Source organism: Archocentrus centrarchus, chromosome 17 (assembly GCF_007364275.1).
Source record: "Archocentrus centrarchus isolate MPI-CPG fArcCen1 chromosome 17, fArcCen1, whole genome shotgun sequence".
Lineage (NCBI taxonomy): Eukaryota > Metazoa > Chordata > Actinopteri > Cichliformes > Cichlidae > Archocentrus > Archocentrus centrarchus.
In genome coordinates, this window is record NC_044362.1 from 540693 (window position 1) to 564648 (window position 23956).

The window sequence follows — 23956 nt, forward strand, 5'->3', positions numbered from 1 at the left end:
TTTTGGGGAGTGCTTTCAGTTGCTTGTTCCAGGTTGTTTACAAACTGCTGTTATGAAGAGTGTCCATGACTCTATGGGACATCAGGGGATAGAGAGGACATTACAGTTGTTGAGACAGAGAGCATTTTGGGTAGGGATGCACAAAGACGTTGAACACTGGGTCAAAAATTGTCAGCGTTGTGTTCTCACAAAAATGCCCAATCCAAAGATTCACCCTCCAATGAAGTCCTTTTTGGCAACACGACCTTTAGAAGTTGTGGCAGTAGATTTTACTCTCCTTGAACCAGCTTCAGACGGTCGTGAGAACGTTTTAGTCATCACTGATGTGTTTACCAAGTTTACTCAGGCGTTTCCCACACGTGACCAAAAAGCAGAGACCACAGCCAAAGTCCTCTTAAAGGAGTGGTTTATGAAGTACGGTGTACCTGAACGTCTCCATTCAGATCAGGGCCGTAACTTTGAATCAGAAGTTATCGCTGAGCTTTGTAAAATGTATGGTGTGAAAAAAACACGTACAACGCCCCATCATCCGACAGGAAATGCACAGTGTGAGCGTTTTAACCGCACGCTGCATGAACTGTTGCGCACACTTCCACCTGACAAAAAGAAACGTTGGCCTGAACATTTACCTGAGCTGATTTATGCGTATAATGTTACTCCACACGCGACTACAGGATATTCCCCTTATTTCTTGCTCTATGGGGTAGATCCACATCTTCCTGTTGATGCATTGCTCGCAAATGGCAGTCACAAGGATAAAAATCTGGATTGGCTTGCTGTGCACCAGCAAAGACTCCAAGAGGCACATGCAAAAGCAAAAGAATATGCAGAGCAGAAAGCAGCAAAACGCATTGCTCAGCATGATCACAGAGTATACTGTCCTTCAGTTGAAGTCAGACACAGACCAGCTGGTCGTAACAAAATTCAGGATGCATGGAGTCCAGTTGTTTACCAACTTATAGACATAGTAGGTACGACTTGCACAGTACAACCCGTAGAGGGAGGATCTATTAAGAGAGTAAATAGGGCTGACCTTAGGTCATGTGTTAATCCTCCAGATTTGACGCAGAAACACATTGAAAAGACTGTGACCAACCAGACGGAGACTGCAGAACCAACCACTGACTCATGTGATGAGTATGAGGGGGATATAATCATTGAAGAGGTTTCTTTTAACCTGACCCCGTGTGCAGATGTAGAACTCTGTTCTGTTGGTGAGAGTGTTCAGAAGAAAGCGGACTCTCAGCTGATTTCAGAAGGTGAACCTCCCGTGATTGAACAGGTAGAGACTGACCATGTTGACACTGAACTATGCACTACTGACCAACTGTGTGAGGTACGAGTGTCTCCTCCTTGTGTTAGACAGGCTCCCATACCTGCTCCCCGCAGGAGTAAAAGGGTGAATGCAGGGAAACACACAAATCCACATCACGAACCCAGGTCAGTGTTGGAACCGGAACTAAGCTCATCAATGGTTTCACAGATTATTGCCAGCTTAGGTTCTGTGTTTTTCAGAGAAGCTTTAAAAGAAGTGAAAAGCAGTTACTTCGTCACCGAGGACGTTGACGGTTAAGCAGGGGAGAATGTAACCAGGTGAAAAATGGGTACCTGTAAAATATGTTTTGTAAACCCCGTTTTGCTTTTATTTCATGTACTGGTTGTAATTCTTGCTTTTGTCAGTAAGTGGTGCTATTGTAACAGAGGTCAAAAAGTACGGGAAGTTGGAAAAAACCTCTTAGTTACGTACCCTGGCGTGGTAACTGAGAAAAACAGAAGAGGAGGACATTTTGTTTTGAGCCAAAACTGGTTGAAGAAGACGACTTTATGGCCACTTGAGTGAAGAATCCAGATCTTTGAAGTGCCACCGCCATTTGTTATGTACTGTTTTTTTAGTGTTTTAGTTGCGTTGCAACAACTCTGTTGAGTGCTAACAGTGCGATCTATGCGCCATTTTGTGGAAGCAGTTACTTCCCGGGAGTTTTATACTAGTATTATACGACCATTCACAGTATAGGAGACTATTTTTGCTCCATATCTTGAACTGTTTTCTTTTATTTTTCACTCCAGAGAAAATCACCCTTTTTGAGAATAAAGAACCCCTTTTATTTGAAGTTCTGTGTGCTCTATTAATCCCGGCTTCATTTATAATGAGGCAGCTGCAGCTGTCAGACTGTCCTCTGAAACTGTACTGTAGTTACTGTAGCATAAGTGTTACATTACACTGATCTATATGAAGCTTTAAAACTTGAAAACTGAACTAATTGTATTTAAAGTGACTTAAATTATGTCAACATTTTGAAAGTTATTGTTTCTGAAATTGAGAGTGAATCTCAACTATTATCCACTGAAAATCACTTAAATCTGTGATTTTTGTGCTTTGCTGGAGATGGGATCATCGGCTCATAACAGATCAGCAAACCATGTTCAAGTCCACCTGCACAGCAGGAGGGATCCAAGACAGACCAGGATCATCAATTCAGACCGGATAAGGCCCAGATCCTGTTCAGGCTCCAGTCATTTTCCAGCTCATCTCTTCCAAATCTGACAATCTGAGACATTTATTGTGTTTGGCTTTTATTGATTTACCTTTACATTCTGTGCATTGTATAAAATGCTCTGAGTGCTCAGGTAAAGTAGAAAAGTGCTATATAAGAACCAAAACCATTTACCATTTACCATTACAGACTTGGAAACCTGCTCTGCATGTTTTCAATTAAATGTGAAACTATCAGTACCTCAGTGAACCATCTGTGCTGTGACTGTCAGACAACCTTTCTTTCTCATCATCTGGTTTGCTGCTTCTTAAATGGCATTTCAAATAGAAATATTTAAATCATCAGCATTCATATGTTTCAGTTTCCACTCAGATTCAGTTATGTATATATTCTGTGTTCCTTTCACCATGACTCTATACTGAACTCTTTCTTTTAATAGTGTTACACATCCTCTTCCATCATCCTCCTTCAATCCCTGTGGATCCCATCCATTCATTCTATTCCGCTTAACCCAATAAGGGTGGCGACGGGGGCTGAAGCCTATCCCAGCTGTTATAGGGTGAGAGGAAGTACCAGGAGAAAACTACACACAAACATGGGGAGAACATGCAAACTCCACACAGAAAAGCCCAGGCCAAGGTGGATTCAAACCCAGACCTTCTAGCTGTGAGGCAGCATTACTAACCGTGTTTTACAGAGAAAAACCAATAGTCAAAACAACCCCTTATGAGCAAGCCCTTGGCAACAGTGGTAAGATAAAACTCCCTTTTAACAGGAAGAAACCTCCAGCACTTATAAGCCTAATCTTAAAAATAGAGAGGGTGTCTGTCTCCTGAATCCAAGCTGGGAGCTGGTTCCATAGAAGAGGCGCCTGAAAGCTGAAGGCTCTGCCTCCCATTCTACTCTTAAGTATCTGAGGAACCACAAGTAAGCCAGCAGTCTGAGAGTGAAGTGCTCTATATATGTACTCTGTATGAGAGGAGAAGGATTTTAAACTCTATTCTAGATTTAACAGGGAGCCAATGAAAAAAAGCCAATATGGGAGAAATCTGCTCTCTCTTTCTAGTCCCTGTCAGTACTCTAGCTGCAGCATTTTGGATCAGCTGAAGGCTTTTCAGGGAGCTTTTAGGACAATAGTTCAGTCAAGAAGTAATAAATGCATGAATTAGCTTTTCAGCATCAGTCTGAGAAAGGATGTTTCTAATTTTAGAAATATTGCACAAATGCAAGAAAAATGTCCTACATATTTGTTTAATATGTGCATTGAAGGACATATCCTGGTCAAAAATGACTCCAAGATTTCTCACAGTGTTACTGGAGGCCAAAGTAATGCCATCCAGAGTAAGTATCTGGTTAGACACCAAGTTTCTAAGATTTGTGGGGCCGAGAACAAGAATTTCAGTTTTATCTGAATTTAGAAGGAAATTAGGAAATTAGAGGTCATCCAGGCCTTAATGTCTTTAAGACATTCCTGCAGTTTAACTAATTGATGTGTGTCATCTGGCTTCATTGATAGGTAAAGCTGAGTATCATCTGCATAACAATGAAAATTGATGCAATGCTTTCTAATAATACTGCCTAAGGGAAGCATGTATAATGTAAATAGAATTGGTCCTAGCACAGAACCCTGTGGAACTCCATAATTAACCTTAGTGTGTGAAGAAGACTCCCCATTTACATGAACAAATTGGAGTCTATGAGATAAATATGATTCAAACCACTGCAGTGCAGTACCTTTAATACCTATAGTATGCTCTAATCTCTGTAATAAAATGTTACGGTCAACAGTATCAAAAGCTGCACTGAGGTCCAACAGGACAAGAACAGAGATGAGTCCACTGTCAGAGGCTGTAAGAAGATCATTTGTAACCTTCACTAATGCTGTTTCTGTACTGTGATGAATTCTGAAACCTGACTGAAACTCTTCAAATAAACCGTTCCTCTGCAGATGATCAGTTAGCTGTTTTACAACTACTCTTTCAAGGATCTTTGAGAGAAAAGGAAGGTTGGAGATTGGCCTATAATTAGCTAAGACAGCTGGGTCAGTGATGGCTTTTTAAGTAGAGGTGTAATTACAGCCACCTTGAAGGTCTGTGGTACATAGCCAACTAATAAAGACTGATTGATCATTTTTAAGATTGAAGCATCAATAATTTGAAAGACTTCTTTGAAGAATCTTTGAGAGACAGTTTCTTACCTTCATTCCATGACAGAGGCGCATACACACACATTACTGCAACAGCAAAATTGTGTGTATGTGTGTATATGTATATGTATATGTATAGATATGTGAATGTGTGTATGTATGTATGTATGTATATCTTTTCTGAGCATTTTTTTCTTTCCTTTCTCTCCTTTGCGCCCCCCCCCCCCCCTCCCCCCCCTTTTTTTCTTCTCTCTTTTTCTGTCCCTTTCCTTATTGCCTGTCAGGCCTGGCATAAATAACTAAATAAAAAATAAAAATACAAACATTAACAAGAATAGCCTATAGAAAACTCATAGAGCTGTTCTTGTAAAAGCAAATATGTTTGGTACATCAGTGCATTCAGATCATCGTTCCGATTGTGAAAACTGCCAGACATGACAGGCTTTAGAAAAAAAAAAGATTTTTTGAGAACAGGAAGGTTGAAGATTGGCCTAAGCTGTGCGTTTGTGAATTATACCACGGAGTCAGGCACTTCTGATTTGAGGCTTTCCTTTTTAGAGGAGCCACAGTATTGTGATGACTGGTTTGTTTTGCTATCTCGTTTAGTTTTTGTTAAAGTTTAGATTTTCCTCTGTGTGCGTTAATGTGTGTGAGTGTGTAGGTTTCTTTTGTTGTGTTGTTTCCTTCTTTGTCTCATCTTGTGTTTACATTCAGCTGTGCTCTCCACCTCTTGCCTGTTCCCTGATTATCCCTCTGCGTATTTATTGTGTATTTATTGTTTATTGTGAATTTTTTGTCTCAGTCTTCCACTTGTCTCTTTTCAGTCTCATCGCCGTACGCGGCAGCATTTGTTCCTGTGTTTCAGTGTTCCCGAGTCTCTGGAGTTTCCTAGTTAAAATTTCCCAGTTTAGGTTTTCTTTATTCTCTGTGTCCCTGACTTTGTAAGTTCTGTTCTGTTAATGGCCACAATAAAGACTCATTTTCTGTTTATCTGTGTCTGCGTGTCTCTCAGTCATGCATTTGGGGCCTCACCTCTACACTCGCCACACGGCCCACTTTCACAGACTGGGACACTGTTTCTCCCATCTATTACCCAGTTCTACACACCACAGTTATCATATTTATCTTGTAAATTATTTCGACATTTTTGTATCTTTGCTCACCTCCACTCTTAGGGCAACTCTGCTAAATGACTGAATAGACTGTGAAGAGGGCCAACTCTGTCCTGGTCCATAGAGGAGCTGGGTGAGAGGAGCATGTTAGCCAAGCTAACACCTCGCAGCCCCTGCATGAGACTGTGGAGGTCCAGAGCAGCTCCTTCAGCAGTAGGCTTTTACAGCCAGAGTTATATAGCAGGTCCTTCCTCCTGACAGAAGTCTGTACAATATACATGATAAATACCTGCTAAAAATACATGTGTACAGGTGCTGGTGATAAAATTAGAATATCATGAAAAAGTTGATTTATTTCAGTATTTCCATTAAAAAAGTCAAACTTGTATATTATATTCATTCATTACACACAGATTGGTATATTTCAAATGTTTATTTCTTTTAATGTTGATTATTATAACTGACAACTAATGAAAACCCCAAATTCAATATCTCCGAAAATTAGAATATTACTTAAGACCAACACAATAAAAGGATTTTTAGAAATGAAAAGTGCTCCTTCTGCCTGGATCACTGCAGCAATGCGGCGTGGCATGGAGTCGATCAGTCTGTGGCACTGCTCAGGTGTTATGAGAGCCCAGGTTGCTCTGATAGTGGCCTTCAGTCCTTCTGAATTGTTGGGTCTGGTGTATCACATCTTCCTCTTCACAATAGCCCACAGATTTTCTATGGGGTTAAGATCAGGTGAGTTTGCTGGCCAATTAAGAACAGGGATACCATGGTCCTTAAAGCAGGTACTGGTAGCTTTGGCACTGTGTGCAGGTGCCAAGTCCTGTTGGAAAATAAAATCTGCATCTCCATGAAGTTGGTCAGCAGCAGGAAGCATGAAGTGCTCTAAAACTTCCTGGTAGACGGCTGCGTTGACCTTGGACCTCAGAAAACACAGTGGACCAACACCAGCAGATGACACGGCACCACAAACCATCACTGACTGTGGAAACTTTACACTGGACCTCAGCCAGCGTGGATTCTGTGCCTCTCCTCTCTTCCTCCAGACTCTGGGACCTTGATTTCCAAATGCAACATTGACTTTGATCAGAGAACATAACTTTGGAGCACTCAGCAGCAGTCCAGTCCTTTGTGTCTGCAGGCGAGACGCTTCTGACGCCGTCTCTTGTTCAAGAGTGGCTCGACACGAGGACTGAGACAGCTGAAACCATGTCTGCATACGTCTGTGGGTGGTGGTTCTTGAAGCACTGACTCCAGCTGCAGTCCACTCTTTGTGAATCTCCCCCACATTTTTGAATGGCTTTTGTTTCACAATCCTCTCCAGGGTGCAGTTATCTCTATTGTTGTACACTTTTTTCTACCACATCTTTTCCTTCCCTTCTCCTCTCTATTAATGTGCTTGGACACAGAGCTCTGTGAACAGCCAGCCTCTTTAACAATGACCTTTTCTGTCTTGCCCTCCTTGTGGAAGGTGTCAAAGGTCATCTTTTGGACAACTGTCAAGTCAGCAGTCTTCCCCATGATTGTGTAGCCTACAGAACTAGACTGAGAGACCATTTAAAGGCCTTTGCAGGTATTTTGAGTTAATTAGCTGATTGGAGTGTGGCACCAGGTGTCTTCAATATTTTCACAATATTCTAATTTTCTGAGATATTGAATTTGGGGTTTTCATTAGTTGTCAGTTATAATCATCAAAATTAAAAGAACAAACATTTGAAATATATCAGTCTGTGTGTAATGAATGAATATAATAGAAAAGTTTGACTTTTTGAATGGAATTACTGAAATAAATTTTTTTTTTTCTCTTCAGCTCTCAGCGGAGACGGTTGCACTTTTGTTCTCTCCCCAGCTCTTCCTTTTTCCACTGCTTTGCTGCTTTATAGCCTCTCTTCACACAACTTCTGAACTGGAATTTATAATTATGGATCTGGTCAGCTGGTCTCTCAACGCCATTGTTTGGATCAAATTTTCACCATGAGGAGATTGGTGGAAGGAGAACCTTATTCCCTCTTATTAATTGACATTCCAGCTGGCTACGTTATGGTTCCTGTGTGATGTGGAAGATGACGTGCCTGGCCATATTGTCAGTGGAGGACACACACATTCGGCTTATTGACACTGAATTGGACCGGGAGATACCTGGCTTTTCGTTGCAATTCAGGAAGTCTGGGCAGCTGTCTGGCCTTGGTAAGGCTGCCTACGACGGGAATGTAGGAAGGGTACGGACTCAAACTCAGACTCTGTATATCTGGAGCTGAATCAGAGGGTTAAGATCTTGGAGATGTATGTATCTGTTTCTGCACGGCGAAGAAACGAACCAAGAAGATTCGGATTAATTGGATTTTTTCCCCACAGAGAGGTGCCAGTAAGACTGAAGGCTGTCATCAAATTAATCAGTACAGTCTGTACCAAAACACGTCGTAGAATCAGGAATTTGGCTCCCTGATGTTCTTGGACTGCTGCTTATCAAATTGTCTCTGAGATGTTTGTAAACAGATGCTCTACGTCCCCGCTGTCCTGTCTTCTTCTGACCTGTGTTGGACTGATCTCTCTGACCTAGCCGCTGATGAACTCTACATCTTATCAGAACTGTTAGCTGAGGAGGGAGTTTGAGTCAGCCCCACAGTAGCCCGACCCCCCCCTCACCTCTCTGAACTTTGAAAGAACTGATCCTTTCTGGACTAAACTGCCTTCGTCTGAACTGTTTTCCTCTAAACATTTGTTTTATGCTCTGTGTCCCAAACAAAGGTCCAGATCAATCAAGGTGTTTGTGACCTTTAGTCAAGCAAGACAGTTAACATTTGGTTCCATTTTTATACATACTGGAACATTTATTTTGCTTAATCTAAAATCAGTTCCTGGAAGGAAGATATGTCTATTCAGGAATTTCTCAAAACAAAGTAATTTAATAACCAACGTAAAATGAATTTTCAGTTCTGTACTTTAAATTCAGCAGATTTTTCTCAGTTTGAGCTCCACGTCTGCAAACTGGTTACTGCTTTAAATGCAGTTTCTCTGTAAACGGCTTTGCACCACAGAATTCTCCCTTTAATTTTCCACTTAAATGTTTCTCTTTAGAATAAATTCATGTTAATGTATTTCTGTTCTTGTATCTGACTACAAAATTATATTGCATTCATTTACAATATTCCATGTATAAAATGTAGTTTGGTTGGTCCATATCTTTAAAAAAGGTTTGCGCTTAATTTTTGTGCTGCTTTGAAGTGAATTGTTGTGTTAACTTTTCTGAAGTGTTGTTCCTGGTGTCAATGTAGAGCTCGTATTTAAACACACCCTCTGTGCTTACTACATTTGCATCAATGTAATGTAAATTATGAGAAATGTGTTGTCAAAGCTTTTTTTCTAATATCAAGCTGTAACCTCATATAATCTGGATAAATATGTGACTCTGAGTCTTACTTTAATCATCAGCAGCATTGAGCAGCTCAGTGATGGAGAACATTTGTGTCCTTGTGCTTGCAAACAGTAAAAAGTGCTCCATCCTCCCTCCTCACAGTGACTCCAAATGCTGCTAACAGTCTGTGAAGCAGGAGGAAGAGGAAGTGAGAGAAGTAAGAAATAACTTACCTAAAATGTCTTAAACCCAAAGTAATGAGCCTGTTTTAAAAAGCAAAGGAGTGGAAAGAAGAGAATAAAAATAAAAATGTCATAACAATAAATGCTCAAAGTAAAGATACCTGAAAATTCCACTTAAGTACAATAATAAAATATTTGTATAACTTTACTGCCCACCTGTTTCCACACTGCTCAACTCCACCAGAGGGCCACATCACCAAGTAGGCGGTGCCCTCCTTCTGCACTGTGTTCAACCATTGTGTCAATAATAAGTGCTGCTGTGAAGAGAACAATTCTCAGACTGAATGTTGAACATCAGCTAGTTTCTCCTGCTGATTTCAACCTTGTTGTACAGATGGAACATTGGCTGTGGATTATTCTTGCTGCTCTTTTCTTTGGTAAGATACAAAGATCAACATGTTTCCGCTGCAAACAGCTGAACACATTACTGAGCTACACATGAAGAGCTTTGAATGTTCATTACAGAGAAAATCAGAGCAGATCATTTCTGCTGCCATTTGTTAGCTTGTAAAAACAGCTGATCTGCTTCAAAGTGACAATGATCAGTGTAAATGACGTCTATTCTACATGTAATAGAGCTCTTTAAAGCTGCTGATTGTTCTCCTTTAATCAATCATCTTTATTGATTCATCTCTTCCTCTGCATGTTCTGTTCTTCCTCAGAGTGTAAAGGAGAAGACAAAGTGATCCAGCCAGCAGGAGATGTGACTGCTGCTGAAGGAGACACAGTTACACTTGGATGTTCCTTTCAGACCAGTTATCCAGGCCCGACATTGTTCTGGTACAAACAAGAAGCAAATAGTTACCCAAAGTATATGCTGAAATGTGTCTCAGAATCAACAGTTAAAGCTGATGAGTTCAACAAGGACAGATTTGATGCTAAAATCAACAAGACATCAGTTCCTCTGAAGATCCAGAAGCTTCAGCTGTCTGACTCTGCTGTGTACTACTGTGCTCTGCAGCCCACAGTGACAGGAAACAGCAAAACTCTGTACAAAAACCTTTGGAGCAAAGACAACAGAATACTCCACAACATCCACTAGAGGGAGACACACACTGTTAAACCTCTGATTCTTGTGTCATTGGACTGATGACAAAGACAACAGAGAAATGAAGCAGTAAAGATCAGAGACAGAGACAGAGCTGCTGTGGAAGCACAAAACTATTTGACTGGCTGACATGAACTGAAGCAATGATGTCAAGAGGTAACTGGCCCCGCCCACTGAACTTCAGCTCATCCAATGACATTATTTCTTCCTCATTGTGCTGCAGTGGAAGAACATTGTTCATGTGCTGTCTGTCTGGCTTTAATAACTCCAAAGACATGTTGCTGCACCTCTTTTTGCTTCTATCTCACATTATAGGTGAGTTTAAGAACAGGGATTAAAGTTTAGTTGAAGCTGCTGCATTAAGCAGATATACAGACTGCATTTCACTACTTTTCTTCTTTCTCTGCTCTGATAGAATGAAAATCAGTTTTGGATCATCTTGTAAATCGAACTGTTAGAGTCCTACTGTGTATTTAGTTGTGAATGTCCACAGAGTAACACTGTACAGGTGACATGTTCCACTGTCTTCTGCTGCCTAATTGAGAAATATTTAGTCCTAGCCTCTTTTACAGTTGTCTGATAGTGACACCAACAGTCTTAGAATTTGAAAGGGCACCTGTAATCTGTTTTTTCTCCACTTCCACTCAGCTCTGCAGGACCCACATCTGAGTGGGTCATGTCATTCAGCCAAGGCTCATATTCAGCTTTTGACTGCCTAATCTTTAATGGAGCCAGTCTCAATAGTGTTTTGGCAGGTGTTATGAAACCACAAACTCATCTCTTCCTTATCATCACCTACATAGTCAGGAATGACACAGTTCTGTATGAAAATGGTGGAAAACTTAAGAGCTGTGGAAGGGTTCATAATCCAGCATCTGCGAGCAGCAGGCCAAGGTGTCACTACAGTACAGTCCAGAGAGATCCCAAACAGAACAGGCATACGGTCAGAAAACACTGCCTCATGGATCTCCAGGTTAAGAACAGGAAGACCAAGTGTTAAAAGATCTAGTGTGTATCCATGTTCTTGAGTGACACCAGACATGGACTGCACCAGGTTAAATTGAATCAATGAGAGTTAAAAAAAAAAAAAAAAGTAATTTGCAATAGAATGGTCAGGACAACACACGGACATTAAAATCTCCAGCAATAAGGACAAGGTCATAGCTGGGCATAACTTCGGAAAGGAACAAAGAAAAGTCATTTATGAAGTCTTTATTGTATTAGGAGGCCGATAGACCAGGGCATACAGCACTGTGTGAGAGCGACCCAATTCAAATAAGAGCAGTTGAAAGCTGGTAAAGGAGGACAGCAGCCAAATTTGTGTACATGTAAACTTAGTCTTGTAGACCATCGCAAAACCTCCTCCCCAACCTGATATTTGTGGAGCGTTAATGAAGCAGCAAAGCATTGGACTCAACAACACTGAGCCAGGTCTCAGTCACAAAGAAGAAATCCAATTTGTGGGAGATGAAGAAATCCTTCAGGATGAGCATTTTGTTCTTATTACATTTCTTACTCTTACCTTCCAAGAACTGACAGATTTCCTCAGGCAGCTCATTGCACCTGTGTGATCAGGCACATCACCAAATTCAGAAGCTATTTCCTCCAGAAAAGTGATGCACCGTCAGCTCACCTGCGCAGGTCTCCCTCTGCATCATCTCTCGCATCCGTCCCACCAATCCGCTCTTTTCCCCGCACATCGCAGGCGGAAAAAGAGACACACGATGCCACTACAAGCATGTGTCATTCCATGACTTCCCCTCTTGAGAGTCCATATTCATGAAGCATAATTCATAACTCAAAAATTAATAATGTCTTTAAGCTTTTGTTCTGAAAAAGTCAGGCGGGAGGCATTTGATGAACAGTCAAATAAAATCTGTGCAGTTTAATTTTTTATTTCATCTTTAGAGAGTGTTACCCTGGCAACCCAATGCAGGGGCACAGTACTGCCTTCACATTAATGTGATGTGACTAACTTGCCTCATGACACAACCATGGAAGACTCTAATCAAGTTACAAAAAGGCTGAATCCATTCACTGAGCTGCTCACTGTCTTCTTCCCACATCCTCCCCTGCTACCTTTTCATGAGCACCCCTACAGGCCAAAGTACCAATGAAAACACTTTGGTTCACAAACGCTTTGTTCTTTAACAGATTTTAGTTGCTGGACAATTTTTAAACTCTAGGTAACTTTACTGCCAAGCAGACATTAATTTTTGTGTCTAGAGAAAACTGGCCATGGCTGAGGACTGACTTTGATACAGTCTGCATTTACATCACTGGGGAGAGGCTACTGACAATTTAAAGAAACCACTGTTCTGATAATAAGGACAGGAGATCTTGACTTATGTTACAAATGAAATGCTTTATTTAATGCTTGTAGAGGCTAACAGCAATAATCAATATAAATCCACTCAAAAATTATAAATCTATTCATACAAATTAACTACCCAACAATTTTATTCAAGCAGAGTCCATTTTATCCCGCACTACTCATGACTTCCTGTGATCACACATGGCTGGATGAAAAATGAGCTCAAAGAAAGGTGTCCTCCATAAAGCTAACAACAAATTACTTTAAATAAATCAATAGTAAAAGGAGGCAAATAAACTAAATATTAATAAACTAAATAACTCTCCCCGTAAAAATAGTAACGTAATCAGAATAAAGTTTCCAACATTTCATATTAATAAAAAAAAATAACTCCCACAACTTGACATTAATTCAACAATATTTTTCATTCATCAAATGATGCACAAAAAACAAAACTTAATATTTAATTTGTGACTTTTAATGTGACAAAAAAAGGGGAACTCTAAACTGAAGTACACAGTCAGATTCATCATATTTTCACTGCAGAATCTGACTGCTGATGACGGATTAGACTGATCTCATGTGTTACAAGCTCAAACGACAGTTTTTTAAAAGCAGTCTAAAGATGTTCGAACTCTGAAACTTTTCCTTTGAACCTGTTTACATTTTTGATGTGTTTTCCAAAGTTGGAATCCCAAATATTGTTAAAGAAAAGTTTCAAGGCTATGACTTCTGACCTGTGTGGGTTTTACTGTGGCGCAACAAATTTTTACTAGATATGAACATTTTCCCGCACGTTTTACATTCATATGGTTTCTCACCTGTATGCGTTCTTATGTGTGCCAACAAATACCCTCTACGTGACAACACTTTACCACAGATTTTACAAGGATACAGCTTCTCACCTGTGTGAGTTCTTATGTGCAGGGGCAAACTACTACTACGCGTAAATGTCTTCCCGCACATTTTGCAATGATATGGCTTCTCTCCTGTGTGTGTTCTCATGTGGACAGTCAAATTCCTACTGCGAGTAAAATTTTTCCCACATGCTTTGCAAGAATATGGCTTCTCACCTGTGTGGCTTCTGTGATGTTCCTTCATTTGAGACTTTTTCTTAAAGGTTTTTCCACAAAAATCACATTTTAAAGACTTTTTGCCTGTGTCAGAGTTACTGCAACTCTTTGATGGAGGAGAGTCTTCTAGATTGTTGATGTGACTTCTGTTTCTATGAAGTCTCTTCTTTAGCTCTGAATTTTTAGATGATCCTGAATCTACAGTCTTACTTCCTTCATGATTTTGGCTCTCAGCTACAGCAGTGCTGTGAGAGTAGAGCTGGTCCCTGTTTGGTATGTGGTCTCTTTCCTCATAAGTAGCAGTTACCATAAAGGTATCATTCTCTAGTACCAGCTGCTCTCCCTCCTGACTGGTGCAAGGTTCTTCACCTTCATCTTTAATCTGTGGAGGTTCTGGTTCCTCCTGTTCCAAGTTGGAGCTCCACTCCTTGTTACAGAACTCCTGCTCACTGAGAACCTCCTGCTGTTCTTTATAGACATGTTGTTGTGGTAGGTCTGGAGGCAAGAAAAAGAAAACAGATATAACAGAGTTACAAATAAGTGTAAATATTATTGTTTCTTTAACCATTATTTATAATGTTTGCAAATTTCAGAAGTTTAACAGGAAAGCTGAAGCTTTTTAACCTCCTGAGACCCTGCATCGACATATGGGGATATTACATTTTGGCTTTGCTGCACCTTATACTTTGTTAAGTCATGTTGCTTTTGTTGTTATGGTATAAAATAATCCCATTTCCACATCTGAGGACATTTTTTTTTTCACAAAAGTATGTAAGAACCATGTAATGAAATACAACTTCCTGTTCAAAGAGGAAGCTTAGTTTATATACATATCAGGTCAATCTAATCACAAATATCTAGGAGAAATTAAAAATGAATTGCAAACAGGAGCTCAGGTCTCAGGAGGTTAAAATGATTTAGCATAAAGAAACTCATTCACTTATGGGTTCAGGCTGGATAAATGCTTAAATCCAACCTGATTTCCAAAGCCTTATAGGAATTCACAGCTGCGGTCTGAATGGCATGTTTAAAAAAAATCCCTGCAGCTGCAGCCTCAAAACAACTAAAACTGGAACATCTACCATGATGTTAACATTCTTTATTAGCGTCTTAAAAATTAATTCTATTCAATTTCAGTTCAATTCAAGGTTATTTATATAGCACCAAATCACAACACACAGTCATCTCAAGGCACTTTATATTGTAAGGTAAAGACCCTACAATCAAAACAAACCCTTATGAGCAAACACTTGGCAACAGTGGGAAGGACAAACTCCCTTTTAACAGGAAGAAGCGTCCGGCAGAATCAGGCTCAGGGAGGGGCAGCCATCCGCCATCTGGTGGATGTTCTATCATAATTGGGCCAAGTGGCCCAGGTGTTCCACCATCTGACCTGGGTCTGCTTGCATCCTGTATTAAACCAATTGTGACCAACCTTGGGGTTAAAATGGACACAGCTCTTAAAATGGACAAACAAATAAATGCAGCTCTCCAAAGTTAAGCCTTTTATATCTTTTCGAGATTTAGAGTCTTGCATTCACTTGTGACCACTCGTCTTGATTATTGTGGTGCACTTTGTTGGTATTGACCAGGATTCACTGTTGCGCTTACAAATGGTGCAGAATGCTGCTTCTCAATGCTGACAAAGACATGTAAATTTGTGCACATTTTGCCTCTCTACACTGGTTGTCTGTCTATTTTAGAATTAATTTTAAAATTTTATTTATTTAAAATGTTATTGTTTGCTTTTAAAGTTTTGAGTGGCCTGGCTCCCACGTACCTGGCAGGCCTCTTAGACATATACACCCATTAAACATCTGTACATATTCACACAGCTGTAGCCCTTTAACGCCGGGCGATCTCTGCTGAAGCGCCCGTTACTTGCCCTCAATAGCGGCGAACAGCTGATTGAGACGTGGCGTATCAGCTCGGAGTCGGCTGATCAAAGGAACGTTGATCAGCTGGCGTATTACCGTAACTCCGCAACCGTTTGTCCTATCGCAAAAATGCAAATGGTTCCTGAAAGCCCAGAAATTGCACGTCACAGCCATATAGGGGTATTACGGTATTTGGTGCCGGAAGTCCGCAAACGGCGGCACTTTTGAAGTATGTCGTGTCACAGGAGACACATTCGGTGTTCAAGGGTTAACTTCCTCCTTCAGGTAGTCGAGTTCCTTCCTGCTGTGACCTGCTATGTTCTAACTGTCCTGTGAAGAACTGAAACATTCAGCAAACATTTCTCTGAGGCAGAAATAATCTCACTGACTGAACTGAGAATGTTCTGACTCCACCCACCGATGTTTAACTCAACCATTGAGATGATTTCTGAGTGCAGGAGTCAAAGTGTGACCAACCTGATGTTGAGGAGAAGCAGAGAGGCTGCTTAGTTTCTTCATTCTGCTCTCTGACTAACCCAACAACTAAAGACATGCTGCTTTACCTCATTGTACTTTTCTCTCATATCAAAGATGAGTGTTAGAAAACACATGAAAATCTCTTTGAATGTTCATTACAGAGAAAATCAGAGCAGATCATTTCTGCTGCCATTTTTTAGCTTGTAAAAACAGCTGATCTGCTTCAAAGTGACAACGATCAGTGAAAATGACGTCTATTCTACATGTAATAGAACTCTTTAAAGCTGCTGATTGTTCTCCTTTAATCAATCATCTTTATTGATTCATCTCTTCCTCTGCATGTTCTGTTCTTCCTCAGAGTGTAAAGGAGAAGACAAAGTGATGCAGCCAGCAGGAGATGTGACTGCTGCTGAAGGAGACACAGTTACACTTGGATGTACCTTTCAGACCAGTATTTATGCATTTGGTGTGGTATAAACAGGCAGGAAATAGATATCCAAAGTATATGCTGAAATATTTCTCAATGATAGATTTGATGCTAAAATCACTAGATGCAATAAATAAAGAAACTGTAGATCTGCAGTGTGTGAAACACTAATTCTTTTAAATTTTGATGCTAAAATCAACCTGTGTCAATTCTGTAATGATCTTTTATTTCGGACTTTCCACTTTTTCACATCATATTGTGAAGACTTATCACCTGTGTCAGTGTGACACCGAGTCTCTGACGTAGGAGATTCTTCTGCATTGCTGCTGTGACTTCTGTTTATGTAAAGTCTCTCCTTTGGTTTTGACTCTGGCTTTCTTGTTGATCCTGAATCTACATTCTTGCCTTCTCCCTGATCTCGACTCTCAGCTACAGCAGAGCTGTGGGACAGGAGCTGCTCACAGTCTGGCTCTGATTCACTGTGGTCTCTTTTGTTGTATGTAGCAGTCACCATAAAGGTATCACTCTCCTCCTTCAGTGCACGCTGCTCTCCCTCCTGAATGCTGCAGAGTTCCTCCTGTTCCTGTTTAATCTGTGGAGGTTCTGGTTCCTCTTGGTCCCGACTGGAGCTCCTCTCCTGGTTACAGAGCTGCTGCTCAGTGAGACCCCCCTCCCTCTCACTGACATATGGCTGTGGGAGTTCTGGAGGGACACAAGAAAAGATAATGCCAACAGTTTTAACATAAACATCTCATGTCCTACAGGATTTATATATAACACTGACTGAAATCATAATGACAGGTTTTTGACATTGATCGACCTCTATTACATCACATTAATCAAAAACTGATCAAATTAAAATGTTTATATTTCTGTTCTTGACAGTAATTATTCCCATGCAGAGAGCCATGAGGCCATCACAAATCGCTGAAATGACAATCAAGATTGTCTGCACATGAAGGCTCGAGAAACGACCCAACTGGATGAAAAGCTTCAAAGGCTTCATCTGACCATCACTACCATACACCAAACTCATCTGTCCAGCCCAGAGGAATGCTCGAGTTTGATGAGAATCACACTGCTGCTAGTTGTCTCCATTAGCGGAACTCAAAAACTCAGGAGAGCATCAGTTACTAATCCCAGAAGTGCCACAGGTGTCTCGTCAAAGATAGCAGTCATTTTGTGATATAGCTAAGACACAGTTATTACTACAACTAGTAGTCCTCGAACTTGCTCCCCATCTGCTACTGCTGCAACTCTCCATGTCTCCAATCATAACTACTTTGGTTCCGTCATGGACAGACAGAGCCCAGATCTGTCTCCTCTACCATATTCTGATATGATACTCCTGCTAAACCAGATGAAAAGAAGCTGAAAGGTGATTTATCACTCTCTCACTTGCAAGATAACATTGCTAAAATAATCAATGGCCACTCTGATAAGCTAGAATATATGGTCAACCATAACACCGTTAACATCGAAGTCGAAGTTGACTGACTTTATATTTATGGAGATTGAAACACTGAAGGCTGATATGAAAACTGTGCGCTCCATATCTGAAAACACTGTCCAGAAACTACCAGAAATTGAAATGAGGATCAACAAAACTGAGTGGAACCAACGCAGATGGAATTTAAGACTACATGGAATCCCTGAAGAAAAACAAGAAAACATTAAAGCCAAAGTTGCCAACATTTGTTGTGCTGTTGCTGGAGAGAATCAGGTAATGCTGAAAGAACACATCGACATCGCTCATCGTCTGGGTCACTTCAACGACCAGCAGAGGAGACAGAGAGCCACTATCATCTGCTTAACAGATCATCTTGCCACCTGGTGTGGAGAATGGCCAAGAGCTGCAATTATCTTAAGGAAAACAGACTGAGATCTTCACCACAGCTGATAAGGTGCTGCGGGAAAAACTGTGGCCCTTAATTGAAGCAGCCAGGAAGGGCAGATTCTCTAAACTCAGTCTTCACTGGTTGTCGAAACGCTGTTTCACACCAGACGCGTAAATTTCATGCAAATGTTTCGTGCATTAAAGCCATCAGGACATTTGAACTATGTTTCCAGTTTAATATTTTTGTGAACTAATTCTTTTATTTAATTTAAAATTTTATTTTTTCTATTTATGTTTGCTATGTAACCCCTTGGCATTGTTGTTTTATTGTATGTTTACAATTTATTTATTTATTTTATTATTATTTTTATTTTATTTTTATTATTTTTTTTGCTGTACCTGCAACCTATTATTATCAATAAAGTTGATTTATAAAAAAAAAAGTATGTCTCAAACTTCACGACACACCTGGATCACGAAAATGAACCGAGCAGTTAAACTGGTTTAAAAAGCAGTTCCCTTCATACTAGTCTCTCCTGAAATATCACCGGAGTGCTTGAAAAAAATGTGCGCATTTACATCAGTATATGCGTGGTGCCTTTAGGTGCACCTCGTAAATTTAGCTATCTACACTTTAACAGACTTAAATTTCTCATCATCATAATCATAATAATGTGTTTTTCAGTAATGATATAAAATTTGGAGCTTTGTTTCAATGTATCCCAATTTTTCTCCCCTTTTCTTTTTTCCACAGAATAAATAGTTTAATTTTAAAGTTTATCTGGAATCAGAAACCCTCTCGATTGCACCTTAAGGTGTTACAGAAACCTAAGGCTTTGGGTGGAATGGCTTTACCTAATCTTTTATACTATTACTGGTCAACAAATATAAGGAACTTAAATTATTGGGTCCAATACCAGGAGATGGGCTCTCCCCCATTGTGGCTCACTATGGAGGCAAGTTCTGTCTGTCCAACATCATTAAAAGCTTCACTACATTCTCCCCTGCAATCTATTATTTCAAAACACACAAAAAACACAATTGTGGCCTCTTGTCTTAAAATCTGGTACCAATTTAGACGCCACTCAGTCCGAGCGCTCCGAGCCGTTGGGGGTCTCCGCTCACTCTGAGCCGTTGGGGGTCTCTACTCAGTCCGAGCCGTTGGGGGTCTCCGCTCAGTCCGAGCGCTCCGAACCAGGGGGTCTCCGCTCAGTCCGAGCCGTTGGGGGTCTCCGCTCAGTCCGAGCGCTCCGAGCCGTTGGGGGTCTCTGCTCAGTCCGAGCCGTTGGGGGTCTCCGCTCAGTCCGAGCGCTCCGAGCCGTTGGGGGTCTCCGCTCAGTCTGAGCTGCCAGAGGGTCTCCGCTCAGTTTGAGTCGGCTGAGTCTTCCGGGGGTCCCGCTCAGTCCGAGCCCGCCAGGGGGTCCCGCTCTGTCCGAGCCGCCCGAGTCTTCCGAGTGTCCCGCTCAGTCCGGACCTTCCTAGTGTCCTGGGTCCTCGACCACCCTGGGCTCAGACGAGTCCAGGACTGTTGCGGCTCCGCTGGGAGCGCGGTCGGCCTCCAGTGTCTTCTCCTCATCTCCGCCGCCACCGCCGCCGCTGCTGGGAGCACGGTTGGCCTCCAGTGTCTTCTCCTCGTCGTCGCCGCCACTGCTGGAAGCGCGGTCAGCCTCCAGTGTCCTCTCCTCGTTGCCGCTGGGTGCGCAACCGTGACACTGGGCTTGGTATAAGAACATTTAGAGATCTGTATGTTGACTCCTCCTTTGCCTCTTTCCAACAACTAATTGATGTTTACAAGCTTCCCAGTAGACATTTTTTAGGTACCTTCAGGTGTGTCATTTTGTTTATAACACATTCCCAGGATTCCCGGTAATCCCTAAACCCACAGAATATGAAATATTTTTGAAACCTCTCTCCTCACTAAGGGGGGCTATTTCCTCTATTTATATCTGGATCTATAGTCTCAATTCTAGCCCCTCTAATACGCTTAAAACACTGTGGGAGGTAGATCTGGGGGAGACGATCTCAGGGAGAGTCTGGGAGGAGGTCCTAATGAGGGTTCAAAGATCCTCAATCTGTGCCAGGCATAGATTTATCCAATGTCGAATCTTACATAGAGCCCATTACACTAAGGCACGATTAGCGAAAATGTTCGATACTGTGTCCCCTTTATGTGAACGATGCCACCAGAATACAGCAAACTACATACATATGGTCTGGAGTTGTACTTCCTTGAATTCTTTCTGGACAGAAATTTTTATAACTCTGTCTAACTTGATTGGCCGGGGCATTGCCACTAACGCCTTAGTGGCTTATTTGGGGTCTGGTCTTATTTATATTCATTTTTATATTTATATATATATATATTAGGGGTGGGACTTTAACGCGTTAATTTCGATTAATTAATTATGGGGAAATTAACGCGTTAAAAATTTTAACGCATTTTAATCGCACTTTGCACCGTGGAACGTTTCTCAGTGCGCGAGTTCCCGGCATACAGATTATATCGACGCACAATGTCCAAATTAGGGGCCGCATCCTGCGAAGGACCCGGCCCAGGTCTTTCGCAGCCCACGAAGACCGCAAAGGCCGGAAGTGAGCGGCTAGCCTTCATATCAGCTGCCGTCACCTCTGCGTAGCTCATGTCGCCTAGCAACCGTGAGTGCGAAGCACAGCTGTGTAAAAGCAGCTGATTAAACGGAGAACGAACTTTTTCTCCTTTTTGTGGTTTAATTTTAAGTCTTTAATTCAAAATAAGCTGTTAAAACAAGCATAACACATTTCAACATCAAGGAATACAGCTGAGAGAATGATTAATTTCCAACTATAACAAGTGAGACATTAATGTTGAATAAAACTATCCAGTTATGATGCTTAACTTTAATTTCAGGAGTTTGCTTATCACAGGAGCACTTCCACCCTTCATTGGTCTGTGTAGTAGACTGGTGGGAAAATAAACAAAATTTTGAAGTTTAAGCTTATGTATGTTGATTTATTCATCAACTAAACTTAAATTAATATTTATCATGTCAAATATTGAAATGCGATTAAAATGCGATTAATATATATATATATATATATATATATATATATATATATATATATATATATATATATATACACTTGTTTTGTTTTGTTTGTTTTTGAACAAACTCAGTTGACTAATATATTGTTCCTGTGACAGCTTTTTCCAGATTTTATACTGGAATAGGTGCCAAGGGTGGGGATGGGGGTTTGGTTTATCAATGACTAATTTCTCATATATTTGATATTTCTCTGAACTCTGATTTGCTTTGATCTTCTGCAATTTGTTACAGAATAAAAAAATAAAAAAATAAAAAATTTGGAGCTTCAATTCAAGGAGTTCCGTGTGGCTAAAATATCAAATATTGCATAGATCTTTTATTATCATTTTATTACTGTCATATTAGCTGCAGAAGTGAGTAGAAATGGCAAATTCTAAAACTTGGAACAATATAAGAACACATTGTTGACAAACCTGACACCAAAAAGAGACTTATTGGTGGTATTAAGGGTGAGCTGGAAGGAAGGCTGATGACACTGATGGGACAAATAGAGAGAGAGACCTTTGACCTTTAACCTGCCCCTTGATACAGCTGTTAGAAAAGATGTAAGTTAATCAAAAATAGTACCCAGTGACACGCTGATTTATATTTTCATGGATTTTTAAATAGCTTCTTATACATAAGTGGGTGGTATAATGTGGTGACTTTGGAAAGTAATAACTTCAAAATACTGCAGTCAAACAACTTGAAAATGCTCTCAGAGGCACCTGAGAACATGTTTAATGAGGATATGGTGGTGCTTACAGAAAACAATTTGATTTCAGTTTTTTACGTATTTTTGAATATCTGCTTAAACATAGGTGTATGAGGTAATCTTTCAGGGTGTGATAATTTCACATTTCTAGAGCTATATGACTTAAAAATGGACTCAGATGTAGTGAAGGACATATTTAATGAGGATATCGTGGAGTTTTCAGAAAACAATTTGATTTCTAATTTCTATGCTTTTTTGAATATCTGCTGATGTAGCAGTGTATGAGGAAATTCTTGTGATTTCAGGGTGTCATAATTTCATATTCCTACAGCTATATGACTTGAAAATGGTCTCAGGTGTGGTGGAGGACATGCTTAATGAGGATTGGATGGTGTTTGCAGAAAAAAAAATTGATTTGGATTTTTAATGTATTTTTGAATATCTGTTGATGCAGCAGTGATTGTGTCCATATTTCTATTTCTGCGCTGCAAAATTTTTAAATGTCTACAGCTATTTCACTTGAGATTGACTAAGGATGTACTTGAGGATTGGGTGAACAGGAATTTTAGGTTAATTGTTGATAACAGTTTAATTAGATCTTTTTCATGCAGTTACAACCATGTACCTATGTTATTGAATCTAGGTATCATAATGCATTTGACTTATCTGATAACTATCTAATAGTAGCCAAATGTTGCATTAACCATTTGGAACTTGCCTTTTCACAAATGAACTATGAGTATGAACATGGTGCTATATGCTTGTAAAAACCTGGTTATGATATTCTTGGAGATATGCAAATATGCCTGTATAGTATTGTTTATGTTGTGTATCACTTTAGTTTGTATAGAATATGCAAACTATTACAAAAATGCACTAAATTATATTATTGAAGTCTGTTAAAGTATAGATAGCTAAATTTACAAGGTGCACCTTAAGGCACCACGGGTTGAGCCGCATATACTCATGTAAATGCGCAAATCTTTTTCAAGCGCGGTTGGCGTGACTCCGGTAAAATATCAGAGTGACTCACCTGTCCTGTGCAGCTTTATTTCGGGTTTCCAGGTGATATCCAGCAGTCTGCGCTGACGGCCGATCTCTTCCTCGTACTGGACGATGGTTTTTTCAAACTCTGTGAATATTTCTTCAGCAGCAGCAGTTAGCCGCTCGTTGATAAACTCTCTCAGATACTGAACTGAAGGCATTGTTACTCCAACAGCTCAGAGACTCAGCTCACACACAACAGCGCAACCCGCTTCCTCCTCAATCACAGGAGGGAACCTGTGGACTTTCTGTTTACTTCCGCCTGGTGTCACAAGGAAAAATTCCGGCAGAGCTGGACATTTAAATTTAGTTCCGCTTTGTTCTCCTCTTTCGTTTCTAAAAGGAAGGAGCACTTAGTCCGCATTCCCCCAAACAAAATGTTATTATAACCATTATAAATGGAATTTTCAGTTCTCTGCTTTAAATTTTGAGATAAATTAAAATTTCCATCTCTTTTTATGAATTAGCTGAATATGAAATCCGGCTAATATTGACCACATAAGCCAGCAGGTTTATTCAGTGTATAATAATAATAATAATAATAATAATAATAATAATAATAATAATAATAATAATAATAATAATAAGGATGCAGTGATTACCACCATTGTTGGTCCTGGGTTTGAGTCCAGGCTTAGGCCTCACTGTGTGGAGTTTGCCTGTTTTTCTTGTGCCATTCCAGCTTCCTCCCACAGTCCAAAGACGTGCATGGGGTTAAATGGT

At 40.4% G+C, this 23956-nt stretch overlaps 2 protein-coding genes across 2 annotated transcripts in view; both read right to left on the reverse strand.

Moving 5' to 3' along the window:
* LOC115795213 (zinc finger protein 2 homolog) overlaps positions 1-23956 on the reverse strand; it is a 500950-nt gene that overhangs the window by 54199 nt on the left and 422795 nt on the right. The window lies entirely within an intron of this gene.
* LOC115795223 (zinc finger protein 180-like) lies at positions 12789-23490 on the reverse strand. Its single transcript, XM_030751051.1, has 3 exons — positions 23223-23490; positions 16849-17277; positions 12789-14289 (listed from the first exon to the last, which is right to left on the reverse strand). The coding sequence occupies exons 1-3, from the start codon at positions 23392-23394 to the stop codon at positions 13445-13447; spliced, it is 1446 nt and encodes a 481-aa protein (XP_030606911.1). The 5' UTR covers positions 23395-23490; the 3' UTR covers positions 12789-13444.